We start from the raw sequence: 12513 nt of genomic DNA, 5'->3' as shown, positions 1-12513 counted from the left end.
AGCACTAGCAGGGACAAAGCTCCGTATGAAGCATTAAGCAGGCAAACAAGGTTCTGCAGCATTTGATGTGGGCAAGGGCACAAGAAAACTACATGTCCAGACCACTGAAAAAAATAGCGCGCTATAGCGTCTGAGGTGATGTTCCGAAGCACCCTCGTAGAGCAGGTAAGTGCAAGAATTGTGAGGGTGAGGGGCACAGCAGCGTGCATTAGGCCTAGAAATAAATTTCCATGTCGTACATGCATACAGCAGTTCAATTAGAGGATTTTCTTTTGTGTGTGTGTGATTTTGTTGATCTCCACACTTGCTCCTCGTTAGTATAAACCAGAAGAATCTTTTTTAGTTTCGTTGATGAGTAGATGTGACATGCTTGATTGTAACAACATGGTTTAAATGCACTTGTATGATTAGAACTGGAGTTTAATGTTTCCGCATCAGACGTGTTGGCAGGGTTTTTTTTTTACATCATAAACCCCTCTTTATTTGATAGTAAAGACAGCTGACATCGTCGATCATAACAGGGATAGTCTCAGACGTGCTGGCAAGTTCACTTGCGGCGGGGAGGTTTTGAGCTGGCACTGTAGCACGCACGATTTAACAAGGTTTTTGTTGTTGAGAAAACACGATTTAACAGGGTATTTTTTTTCTGGCAGCAAAACACGATGTAACAGGGTTTTTTTTTTTGAGGGATACGATGTAACAGGTGCGCTGCTAGCGAGAATAACTTAGACCTCTCTCTCTCTTTTTCGAGCGAATATCTTAGACCTGCTCTCTGCTGGGTTCGCTGGGAGCACCGGCCATTCAGGGCCCATGAAGCGGGCTAGACCGTCAAGAGTTCTTCTGGACCGGAGGAACATAACGGTATCTACCCCCGAAGTAAATGCACAGCTCGCGCTGAGATTTACATCCATACGTGCGAAAATACAGCCGAGAATACACGTGACGACGGCGATCTCGAAGCGAACGGAGCGACTAGATAGCGAGAGCATATGTGCTCGGGCTCAGAAACGAATTTTCCGCTGAAATCAATATAATTTGTAAACTTCAGTGTGTGAATTGATGGTAGAGAAAAACATCTCCCAAATCAAATCGCAATAATAAATGTAGTTCTGCATGGATAAAATGTAATATAAAACATTAGACTTAATACAAATACACCAGATTTGCCATTACGTAAGCAACCCAAGTAACAAATATGTACTTCTATATTCTTGGCTTCACATGCAAGTAACAAAGTTGCCATGTGCTAGACCTCAACTTGTCCAGTCCACGCCGGCCGGTCAAGCGCCAACCAGATGCATTCGTTGGATGCAAGCAACAACCATGCAATTCAAGTAAGTTGCCTTTTGCTTACTTGAAGCATGTCCTGAGCTAGCTCTAGACCCAAGTTGAATTGTCAGTTGCCTTGTATGATCAATCTCCTTCTGCTGCTCCATACACCACTGATTGAGGAAAGCCCTGTCATGATGCGGTGGCCCCGCCACAGCCTGCACGGATCGGAAGAGGCGGCTAGCTGTTCTAGTGAATCTGTGTCTACTGCGACAGCGGCAAGGGGAGGAAGGCCCGTTACCAGGACACCGGCGTCCAGCCGCTCGGTGAGGAGATGAAAACTATAACCAACGTAGCTAATACATCTGTCCTGTTCGCCGGCGGCTTTCTCTCGGCTCATTTCTTGTATGGAAGCAGGAGACTGAAACGGAGATGGCTAGCCATATAGACATCAATTAGGGGAATCGTCCAACACGTGATGGGATTCCACGCGCTACATGCCTACATGGTGATGGTGCACCTTCAACCACCGTGCATCCCCTAGGCATTCACGTGCCTCGCGGTGGAGGGCAGGAACAACATCGTGTGCATCACCGTGGCGTAAAGGAACATCGGCGGTGGCTTCCTCGTCCTTGGCTGTGCAGATGAACCACCACACAGCGGCGGCGGCATTTACGTCGCCGAGTACGCAAAAGGACCCAGAAAGGCAGTGGCGGTGTGTTCGCCACCGGCCGCACGGAGGAACAATCCCCAACTCGACGCAGTATGTGTTTAGATCGTCGTGCCTCTCCTTGCCTGACGCCGATGACCCAGTGCTGTTGCCGGCGAGATCATAGTACACGCTGGTCGGTTTGAAGCGGTTCGGCAGCCTTCACGGCACCCTGAGGGAACCGCCGTTGGCCAGGCTGCTCGTTGTCCCCAGCACAGCCGTGTGCGTAGAGATTCCCTACTTTAGATCGATCAGCTGTTTGTCTGGCACAATGAATCGACGGGTGGCATATTTATAGTCGTGCGGTTCCTTGGCCGCCATGACTACATGTTGGGATTGACGATTTGGGAACCAAGTCCCACATGGCACGAACGGATTCATTAGCCCATAACGCGCGCTGACGCCCAAGCTGGCTATGACGAACGATATGTAGGTTATGTTGATCTTTTTTTTTTCCCTTACACGTGTGTAGACATATTTTTAAATCTCAACCATTAATCTTTATATGTAACACAAAATCAACAGACACAAAAAAGGTGACGGATGGAGAACTATGAAAGGATCCTTTTTTTAATATTAGGTAATAGATATAGATAGATGGTCAATGGATTGCCATGAGAATTTTGTTTACACATTAGATTAAGTGGATCTATTATAAAGACCTAACGTTGTAACAGCAAGTTAAATAAAGGTCTACGAAACTAATGGATAAATATATCTGATTTTTTGTGGGATTTTTTTTCTGGTTAGCCCATAATGTACTTAATTTTAATCTATAATAGATACTAGAGGCTAACGCGCGTTTCGCCGCATCGTTCTTCATTAGTGAAATTAACTATTTTATATCTATAGATTATCGCAATCAGTTGTTTTGTTTTGATTTTATCTGTGTTGGCTTTGTGTTTTAAATTTTTATTGGTGATTTTTTATTCGTATATCGTGTTGGGTTGCTATTGCAATATTTTTTCTAAGAGGAAAGCTGAGTTGTTTGATCTGTGGTTGTGAAATCCTTGTACATTTCGGCCTTGGTGTCAGCCGGGGGTGATTGTTTGCTTCTATTTCACGCTAAAACCATGGAATTGCTACCACAACACTCACACGGTCATTCGCTCAGCTTGGCTCCCTGGTCCTCCCGCTCGTTTATTTCTTTTTCGCTCGCCCCACTGCTAGCTGAAAGAAAAAAACACCTATCTTTTTTAACTAACTTTAAAAATATTAAGAATTTTATATATTCATGGATTTCAAATACTGTTCGCAAATTTAAAAAGTATTCACAAACTTTAAATGATCGTGAACTGAAAAATATCCACAATTTAATCAATATTAATGAACCTGAAAAATGTGAATTTTAAAATATGTTTATTTTTTTCAAGTACATAAATTTAAATAAACACTCGTGAATTAGAACATGAAAAAAAAGAAATAAAACTAAACACCACACACTTGTGCGTGGGGTCCTCAACGACCCCCACAACCATCAAAGCACCAGAACGCTTCAATTCAAGGGAGCTTAGTATTTCTATAGATAGATGTGTGATTGTCTCTCTTTGGTGTTGTTTGGATTTAGTGGTTGCTTGGTTTACCTTTATGGAGCGATTCAATGCCAGATATAATGAAATAATTGGACAACAAAACTTGAAATTAGAAACAAATGATTTTCAGATGCTATAGTATGTTTATAAATAGGTAAACTTTAATGCTTCATAAAAATAGATACATTAAAAAAACATATTAAACACTTTGTATTGGCAAGTGCACAACTCATGCACAGTATGCTATTTAATTATCAGGTCTGCTATGGAGGCGACAATGCGTATACGATTTTTGAACCACAATCCATTGAAGACGACCATGCATGGAAACAACTGTTTGCAAACCGCTAGATGTACCATCGTGCAATTGTCGTTCACCCTATATGTCATGTGCACAGTAGTTTCCTAGACCGACAGAGTGCTGCAGGGCTGTTTAAGAGGGAAGTGGTTGAGATTTTCGACAAGATGAATCATACATATCTCAACTGTTGATTCACCAATAATATACCAAACTGAAAGACCATCAGTCGACAGATCGAATCTAGTACCAGTAGTACTGTATCATTTATATGTTGGCCATGATGATGTTGCTGAGGTCCCCGACCTTGGCGCCGACGACCCTGCCCTTCTCCACGCCTTGCTTGAGCAGCAGGAACGTCGGCAGCGCCTCCACTCGGTACCGCTCCACGATATCCTGTGTAAGTAGTTATATATCAGTGCAGTACGCAGTGATCGAGTTATACATGCATAGTTTGGTTATCCGGTCCGAAATTAGTTGGTACTCGCTCTGTAAAGAAACATAGGAGCGTTAATATATTTCTTTACAGAGGGAGTGCGCGCGTACGCTGTCCTACTTTGAACTTGTCGACGTCCACCTGGCAGAATATGGCCGCCCTTCTCTTAGCCACGGCCATGGCCCTGAAGGGTCTCATCATCACCCTGCACGGCTCGTTCCAGCTCGCCCAGAACATGAGCACCACCTTAATTTCAAACAGAAAATCAGAGCTTCAGAAATTCATTAAATCCAAAGAGAAACACAACGGTTAAAATGATTGCGTACGTACCGGATAGGTTTGCGCTAGAGGGTGCGCCAGGGCGGACTCTAGCTCTTGAGAACTTGTGATGATGTAATAACTCCAGTAATAGCCTCTGCGAGGCGGCTTAAACACTGCACAACACAACAGTTAAAATTACCGCGGGACAAATATATATTCCGTCTGCAAGCTAGCTAGCCATCATCCCCAAGCATAGGAAAGTAGTCATACGTACGTACCATCGACATTGGTGGTCAATGACATGATGCCGCCTTTGCTCCCACGGCGTGATCGATGCCAATATATAGATGGTTGTAGCTTACGCCTCAAGCTGGTAGGGTATGTGTATGATATGAGAGCGACATTTCAGTGTTTGGATGGGACGGAATAGATGCTGGCCGGCCAGTCACGGCGATTAAAGTAAAGTTAATTTTTTTAGAACCGATTAAAGTAAAGTTGAGATGGATGTTCACACATGCAATCACGGTGCGCCTGTCTCTCCTTCCTTGGTATTCTCACTACTACAGCATAAAGCAGCTCGTCGCTATTATTTAGTCTCTTTAGTAGCTATACTCCCTCTATAAATAGTGATCTAAATGCTTTTATATTTCTTTACGGAGGGAGTAGTTAGTAGGGGAGAACTGAGGTGTTTGGTTTCCGTGAATGGAAATCTGAAGGGGTGAAGCTCTTCTTTGTTTAAAAAAAATCTTACAAACCAAAATAAATAAATAAGGCGCTATACTTCAATAAACTTCAGAATCCTATTATCAAACCTAGTTAGCTAGATGCTCATTTGCAACACGTTGATTTTTCATTTGATCCTTCATAAGCACGGATGCAAATTTGAACTTGGCTAGATCAGTAACCAAAGTCAGCGAATATTTGGCAAGGGGTCGGCATCGTAAAAGAGAGCCAAATGAAACTTAGCGTTGTGAAAAGAGGATCAAAGAGTCACCTAAAGATTATTCCAAATCCTGTCCTTTAAAAAAAAGGGAAGGGATTCCACCTCCACTTGCGGTTCCATTTACGCTGTGAAGATTCTTGCCAACTCTTACAGCCATGTATTTCGGGATTCTTTTTCCTAGCGTCGCATTTACTCTCGAAGTAGCCTTTCGCTCCACATTATAATTGAAGCTCAAACGGACGAACCGATACAAAGTGCTGAGAAAATTCTCATATGAAAAGATCGAAAGCGAAATGAAATTCTTAAGAGTAGCAACACCAACAACTCAAAGCTAAGCAATAATACAGGAGATGCTACACAATAATACAAGAGATGCTACACAATAGTACAAGAGATGCTACACCTAACAAGAAGCTACGAAGACTACCGGCTCGGAAAGGAATCACATAGTCTTAGGAAAACACCAGCCACCGAACACACCAAGCAATCGCCAGAGAGGGTCGTCTGCCCTTGTGCTTCAGGCCACCGAGCGCTGTTCCTGCCAGGAGATCATGACGACTGAGAACGATGGCAACAAGATGTAATAGATAAGAGACAATCGAGACCACCTCACACCATAGTCGAGAAAGCTACACGCCAGGATCAAAGCATGATCGCGAAGTCGCTAGTGAGCTGCAACCAAAAGGTACAAAGCTCCACGACTCCGCCCCCAAGTTGGTAACCACCGAGCCCAAAAAGTGAGACTAGAGTTTTCAGTCGGAACCCTAGCACAAGAAGGGGACCCACAACGACACCACCAAGAGGGAAGCGACACCCGCATGCATCGCCGTCGGCGGCGCCGTAGCGTTGAGTTTTCACTTGGAGCTGCCACCCGTGTCACCCATGGTACCAAGGTTGCCGACCCAACCAGAGAAGAGGGTTGCTGCTGCCGCCGCCGAAGCCACGATAACACACCAAGATCACCGACCACCCTTTCCCTCACTACCTTTGATTTGTACTCGGCTTAATAATTAATAAAATAGTTGTGTGCATCATAATGATACAGAGGTCGAGGTTTTAATCTTCTTCTTTTAAAAAGAAAAATAGCTAATGTTGTTATTTTTAGGTTTTCACCTTTCATCTGAAAAGATTTTTGGTGAGCAGTATTGGAAGGACTTACTTTGTAATTGCCACCTAAATAATATATGTTCCTTTGAAGCCATATTATTCGAATTTCATTGAAGCGGGAACAAGAGCCGGACAAGTCAATCTACTTGTCACACCTTGTATTGACTTACCACACAAATTTTGTTTTCTTTGGCAAGCCAATAAGTGATTACAAAATAAAATATTAAAATCTTTACCTAATAATAAAGCAAATTGGGTTTCTTTCGTTCGTCATGGCATTTTTTAGAAAAGTCCCTCTATTTCAAAGAATTCAACCCGCCGTCCGGATTTAAGTCACACCCGAACAGTTATTTTACATTTTTCGAAACCCCCCTGATGTTTTAGGTAATTCATCCGCGGATCATATTTAAGTCAAACAAATGCTTTTTAAAATCATCCATATCTTTTAAACCGTAATTCCGATTTGAACATGTTATATATGAAATTTAATTAGAAAAATATGTAGAATATGAATATGAGATTATTTTTACCTGTTAAGTATTTTTAAATATGATTTTGGAATATATTTGAGTCAAACCAAATTATTTTCTAAATTATTTGTATCTTTTAAACCATAACTTCGATTTTAACATATTATATATGAAATTTTATTAGAAAAATGTGTGGAATCTAAATATGATGTTAATTTTACCTGTTAAATATTTTTAAAATATTGTTATGGAAGCAAACTTATAATTTATAGCGCAAGATCCTTTTTTTTCATACCGGCGGCTATCCAGATTGCAAATAAACACCCCACTATAACCATATAGTGAAAAGAAAACATCGATAACTACACATGCATACCTCTGAAAAATGTCGCAGGGGAAAACAACAGATTTCTCATCGCGGGAGTGAGTGAGAGAGAGAGAGAGAGAGAGAGAGAGAGGGAGAGGGAGGAGAGAGAGGGAGAGAGAGATGCCTTAGGATTAACCATATTCAACACACGTTTTTTGTTGTTTTGTGTGAACACCGAGGCCATCGCCGCCGATGGTGAGAAGGAGGATAAGCGGCAACACAAATATGATGCCTCGCAAAAATAAAGAAGATGGACCTATTGTGATCTTGAGTGATGGTTGTTGAGTTAAGAGCGTGTGTTATGTTTTCTCTCCCGTTGCAACGCACGGGCTCGTTTGCTAGTAGTATTTAGGTACATATATCATGGGCAGATTTTGATAATATTTATTTACACAATCACATTAATATTGGCAGGTAAATAATGTAATGGAACATTTATACTCCTTTGCAACGCACGGGAATTTGTGAAAGTGATGATAAAGGTTTAACAAATAGCATTGAGGCAGGCAAAATTAAGGGCTGATAGTCGGCACAATTATTACAGAAAAATATTAAGGCACATCCAGTTTAGCCGGAGAAGTCTAAGGCACAATTATTACAGCAAAATATTAAGGCATATCCACTGAGGCGGGAGAAGTCTATCTTTGGCGGCACACGTGCGACAACAAATTAAACAGCAAGATCGACTAGCAAGAAGCAAGCAGCACACAAAACAGAAGCAAGGGCAAATGCAGCGCGGCGTCACACAAACAAGCAAATAGGGTAAAGAAAACAAGCAAGGAAATCAATCAACGACAGCACACGAAGAAATAGAATCAAGTAACCGGCGGCGCGTTCGATTTGGCCGTGTCAGAAGCCTCCGGCGGCATCTGCAGCTTGTCGGCCAAGCTCTTGGCCCCCTTGAGCGAGAGCACGAGCCAGACGAAGGAGAGGAACTCCCCACCTTCACCCAAGCTCTTGGCGTGGAGATAACCCCTGCACATGCTCGCCGAGTAGCAGAGCATGCCCAGCCACACCCGGTACATGAGCATCCAGCGCGCCGTAGGGTCCCGTATCTCCAGCAGCTCCTTGGCGAGCTTGCATGCCTCCAGGATGTGGAAAACTTCTTGGGACGTACTACTACTAGTGTCACGGTCCAATATGCCGGCAATGAGCTCATTGACGTCCTTCTGGCTTAGCTCGTCCTTGTTCTTGGACAGAGAGAAGGATTTGAGCTCCTCCACGGCTTCGGAGACGAGATGGTGCCTGCTGCCGGTCAGCAACATCTCCGGGTTGAAGTTGAGCAGGTGCGCCATGTAGTTGGATATTGCAACCGTGCACTTGATATGAAGCCGTAATGCTCCTGATCCTTCTCCTGTTGCTTCTTCTTCTACAGCTGCAGCTTCCCTGCTGTCCCTACTCTTCCGTTCTTCTTGTTCTGCTGTTGCTTCTTCTTCTTCTACAGCTGCACCTTCTTCTTCTGCTGCTGCTGCTTCTGCTCCTGATCCTTCATCTATTTCTTTTGCTCCTCCTCCTCCTTCTGCTGCTTCTGCTCCTGATTCTTCATCTTTTTCTTCTCCTCCTCCTCCTTCTCCTCCTTTCTGTTTACTACCATCATCGACCAAGGCAGCATCGTCAATGCAGCGGAAGCAAAGGTCGGAGGCCATGTGCCATAGGAGGACACTCCGGTCAAACGAGACGCGCAAGCTTTCTTTTATCTCCTCGCCACAGTGCCCTTGCAGCTCCTCACTGAGAGCCCAGTTGTTGGAGTCCAAGATCCTGTAACTGGCAAGGTCACGGTCCTGCGCATCCACCAGATCCGCGATCACTGTCTGTGCCACCTTCTTGTACAGTTGACCAAGTTGAGGCCTGCAAGAAAGACATCCACCCTTGCAGTTGAAGCCCATGCGCCTGGCACACTTGCATATCCACCCGACGCTCTTGTCGCCCTCCCGAAGCGCCGCGTCGACGAGGTTATAGCCGGGTACCGTCTCGCACAAGGCTGGGACCTTTGTCATGGACATGAGCCGGTACAACAGCTGCCGGATGAACACCGCCAGGACATCCAGCGCCGCGGTGAGGCACAGGATGATGTAGGTTATCTTCACGTCGGCGCGCCGATACGGGTGCTTGTCGCTCGCCGCAAATAGCGCCAGGGCGGCCATGTGCAGGATAGGGACCACCAACAGATGGTAGAGCAGGTAGAGAGGAGTGACAACCACGGTAGCTCTGGTGTAGATGAAGGCGAATGCACTGCGCAGCCAGCGCGGCAACGCCTTCTCGGCGACGGGTAGAGGCGGCAGAACATCCTCCACCTTGCCAGCCTTGTTTCGTGCCACCAGGTCCTTGGCGGCAGCTAGCAGTGACATGTCCGAAAGTACCATCAAGACTTTGTCTGCCTCCGTCAAGGCCACCACCGGTGGTTTTTGCTCCTTCTTCCCGCCGGCTCCTTCTTCCCCACCACTGCCACTGCTTTGTGGGGGCATCCCGGTGAAGCAGTTGCTCTCCTCGAACAAGAAGAACTTGTTGACACGCTTCCTCCATTTGGAGGGCTTCTTGGTTCCTTGCACCCAGGCCGACACAGCCGCCAGCCGCTTGATCTTGGCTCTGTTGAGGGCCAACGGCTTCTCGCTGAAGCTGAGGACCCCGACGACGAAGAGAAGGACCGCCGCCGCCAGTAGCTTCCAGTCACTGGAGCTGCGCCACGACTTGCAGAAGGCGTAGAGGGCGACCGCGACCTGGGACACCAGGGTCACGGTGTGCCTCGTCCACAGCTCGTTGTCCTCGATCTCGTAGCCGGTCATCTCCTGCTGGCCGCCGAGGTGGATGAGGAGGACAGGGGCCCAGAGGACCTCGAGGACGCCCGACTGCTCGACGCCGCCGCAGTTGCTGCCCCTGGCGTGGCGGTTGAAGAGGGTGGCGAGCGCGTAGATGGCCAGCGCGTCGCTGGAGATGTAGGCCAGCCAGATGCACGTCCTGAAGACGCGCGGGATGGTGTACTTGCGCATGGGCGCGGCCAGCAGGAGGAACCACTGGAGGCCCAGGCTGCCCAGCACCAGGATGCGCAGCTGCCAATCGTCCCACCATCGCACAACGCTCCAGATATCAGACATATCTCCCTCTCTGTGTGTGTGTGTGTGTGTGTGTGTGTGTGTGTGTGTGTGTGTGTTTTACCAGTCCAATCACTCGAGGTACGTACTGGATTCAGGGCACTGAAACAAGAGTGTAGCTAGTTTCAAGGGTTGGCGTTCCATCTTATTTGCGCCGCGCATGCATGCATGCATCTTGTCAAAGCCAAAAGAAAAAGGCTACGTAAAACATAAAGTCGACCCAGGTGCCATGATACATGTGATACTGTGGATACAGTGATACTGTGCCGTGATACTCCCGGCCCAGGATGCATGCGCTTTGCGTGTCCACGGTCATATTCTACGGCCACGATGCATGTGATACTGTAGATACACTGTAGAAACAAGGCTGCAGCCTGGGGCGTGGCTTTGCGTGTTACGTAATATTCGAAGCCCACACGCGCGCGTTGGCTAGAGATGATGCATGTGCGCTCATCCTCAGTTTATTGATTAGGACTTTGCATGTACTACGTACTTGCATTGCACATTATTGTGCGGACAACTATACCGACTATACCTATCACTTGAAAGTGCACTCGGTAATTACCATTTGATCTGAACAGATAAAATAGTTCCGCCACCTTAGAAATCAATTATTTCCAAGCCTTGTCGAGTGTCTTATTAACACTCCACTTTTTATAATGGAAAAAGGTAAAAAGAAGGAAAAAAAATGAAAATAAGTGGAAAAGACACATAAAACTGATCAAAACGGCTCTTTAAAACCGACACAAAAAATGTTCCAAAAACCAAAGAAAAATTGCCCCCCTCCTTGACTTTACTGCCCTGCAAGCACGGCAAGAAAAACCAAAGGAAAACAGCTCCCCCTTCCCTTCAATCAGCGCCAGAATTCCACCCGGTGCCATCCATATGCAGCCTCTTCCTCACCGTTGAGTCAACATTCATGAGTCCCGCTAAACCTTGCTAACTTCATGACCAACCAAACCACACACACTACAGAACCTTGCTAACTTCTCATATCGCACATAGTAGACATGTCATTCCTTTGCACGAACTACACTGAGAAATTTTGTAAGGGGCTTCAAAACATCATGCCGCACACGGACACGGATATAATCACCCCATGTATTCCCATTAAGCCTCGTATCAAGAATCTCACCAGCATCCTACAAAAACTTCTCCACAATGCCTCTCTTACAATAGTTTGAAGCCAGATTGGCATAAACACAATCCTCACGTCCTCGGTCTTACTGAATCTTTCCTACAGACACATCAACACTACCCAACAACCAAGGGCTTTGATGCATCATTCGCTCCTAATCGCCCAAGCAAGACGGCTACACCATGAAAAGATTTGAGCCGACAGGGCGGGAAGCGTACCTGATGTGCTGGATTGCATGCAACACGCATGTCTCGGTAGAACGCGGCCTGACTAAAACTTTTTTCATATAAACCCTAGCTAGGACAATCCATTGCACACTCTTGTTGATCTCCGGATCATCCTCATGTAACACCAAGTCATCAAAAACTTCATCATTAAGATCCAGCTGCTCAAAAAAATCACGCAAATTAGTTTTTCCGACAGCCGTACCACCGTTGTTCTCCGATTGGGCATCCGCTACAGATGTCATCATTCTCAGGAAGGACGAGGGCGAGAGGAATACTTGATCGCGGGAGTCAATCAATCTGTTGAGGTCTCGTTCGGGAAAGAGAACATGTTCGCATGAGGACCAAGGTTTTGGATTCCGAATGGATGAATTTTCTCGGGGGGGGGGGGGGGGGGGGGATTCTTGGTTACCACGGTTACCGAGAAATACAGAACATATTTCGGACGAAATTTATATTGAATTTTGAATTCAAATTCTTTTATACTGGATATAGAGGTGGGAAATTCAACTCATGTTGGTTTCATTATTTTTTCACGAAACTAGATGGGTACCACCACGCCACAGGCTAGTTTCCTGACATTATAGAGATGCTATGGCCTTTTATTATACTTTGCATGTAAAAATTAAAAAAAATCGGGATTTTTTGCACGGGATGCGTCTTTCTCGTG

At 45.5% G+C, this 12513-nt stretch overlaps 2 protein-coding genes across 6 annotated transcripts; both read right to left on the bottom strand.

Annotated features, from left to right (window-relative positions):
* Positions 1-224: 224 nt before the first annotated feature.
* LOC109776806 (thioredoxin H-type) lies at positions 225-4851 on the bottom strand. Of its 5 annotated transcripts, none has more exons than XM_073509806.1 (5): positions 4784-4851; positions 4575-4678; positions 4355-4490; positions 4059-4204; positions 225-3148 (listed from the first exon to the last, which is right to left on the bottom strand). In XM_073509806.1, exons 1-5 carry the CDS (start codon positions 4806-4808, stop codon positions 3119-3121), a joined length of 441 nt encoding a protein of 146 aa, XP_073365907.1. In that variant the 5' UTR covers positions 4809-4851; the 3' UTR covers positions 225-3118. The 5 variants fall into 5 exon arrangements, with proteins under 5 accessions (XP_073365907.1, XP_045090472.1, XP_073365908.1 ...); XM_045234537.2 differs by having other exon boundaries at positions 2431-3148; positions 4365-4490; XM_073509807.1 differs by lacking the exon at positions 225-3148 and adding an exon at positions 3698-3939.
* Positions 4852-7548: 2697 nt separating this feature from the next.
* Positions 7549-10589, bottom strand: LOC120976349 (uncharacterized). The gene has a single exon (XM_040403222.3). The coding sequence runs from the start codon at positions 10482-10484 to the stop codon at positions 8208-8210; it is 2277 nt and encodes a 758-aa protein (XP_040259156.1). The 5' UTR covers positions 10485-10589; the 3' UTR covers positions 7549-8207.
* Between the last annotated feature and the right edge of the window lie 1924 nt (positions 10590-12513).

This window comes from Aegilops tauschii, chromosome 3 (assembly GCF_002575655.3).
Source record: "Aegilops tauschii subsp. strangulata cultivar AL8/78 chromosome 3, Aet v6.0, whole genome shotgun sequence".
Taxonomy (NCBI): Eukaryota; Viridiplantae; Streptophyta; class Magnoliopsida; order Poales; family Poaceae; genus Aegilops; species Aegilops tauschii.
The sequence above is the reverse complement of the archived record's forward strand: the minus strand, read 5'-3'. Positions and strand labels throughout refer to the sequence as shown.

What these genes read in the sequence shown, in the direction of transcription:
- LOC120976349 (XM_040403222.3), bottom strand. Translation starts at nt 10,484, where the DNA reads ATGTCTGATATCTGGAGCGTTGTGCGATGGTGGGACGATTGGCAGCTG.
- LOC109776806 (XM_073509806.1), bottom strand. Translation starts at nt 4,808, where the DNA reads ATGTCATTGACCACCAATGTCGATG. An exon ending in CTCTAGCGCAAACCTATCCG is followed by an intron (nt 4,491 to 4,574) that starts GTACGTACGCAA and finishes TTTGAAATTAAG; the next exon opens with GTGGTGCTCATGTTCTGGGC. An exon ending in CAAGTTCAAAGTAGGACAGC is followed by an intron (nt 4,205 to 4,354) that starts GTACGCGCGCAC and finishes CTACTTACACAG; the next exon opens with GATATCGTGGAGCGGTACCG.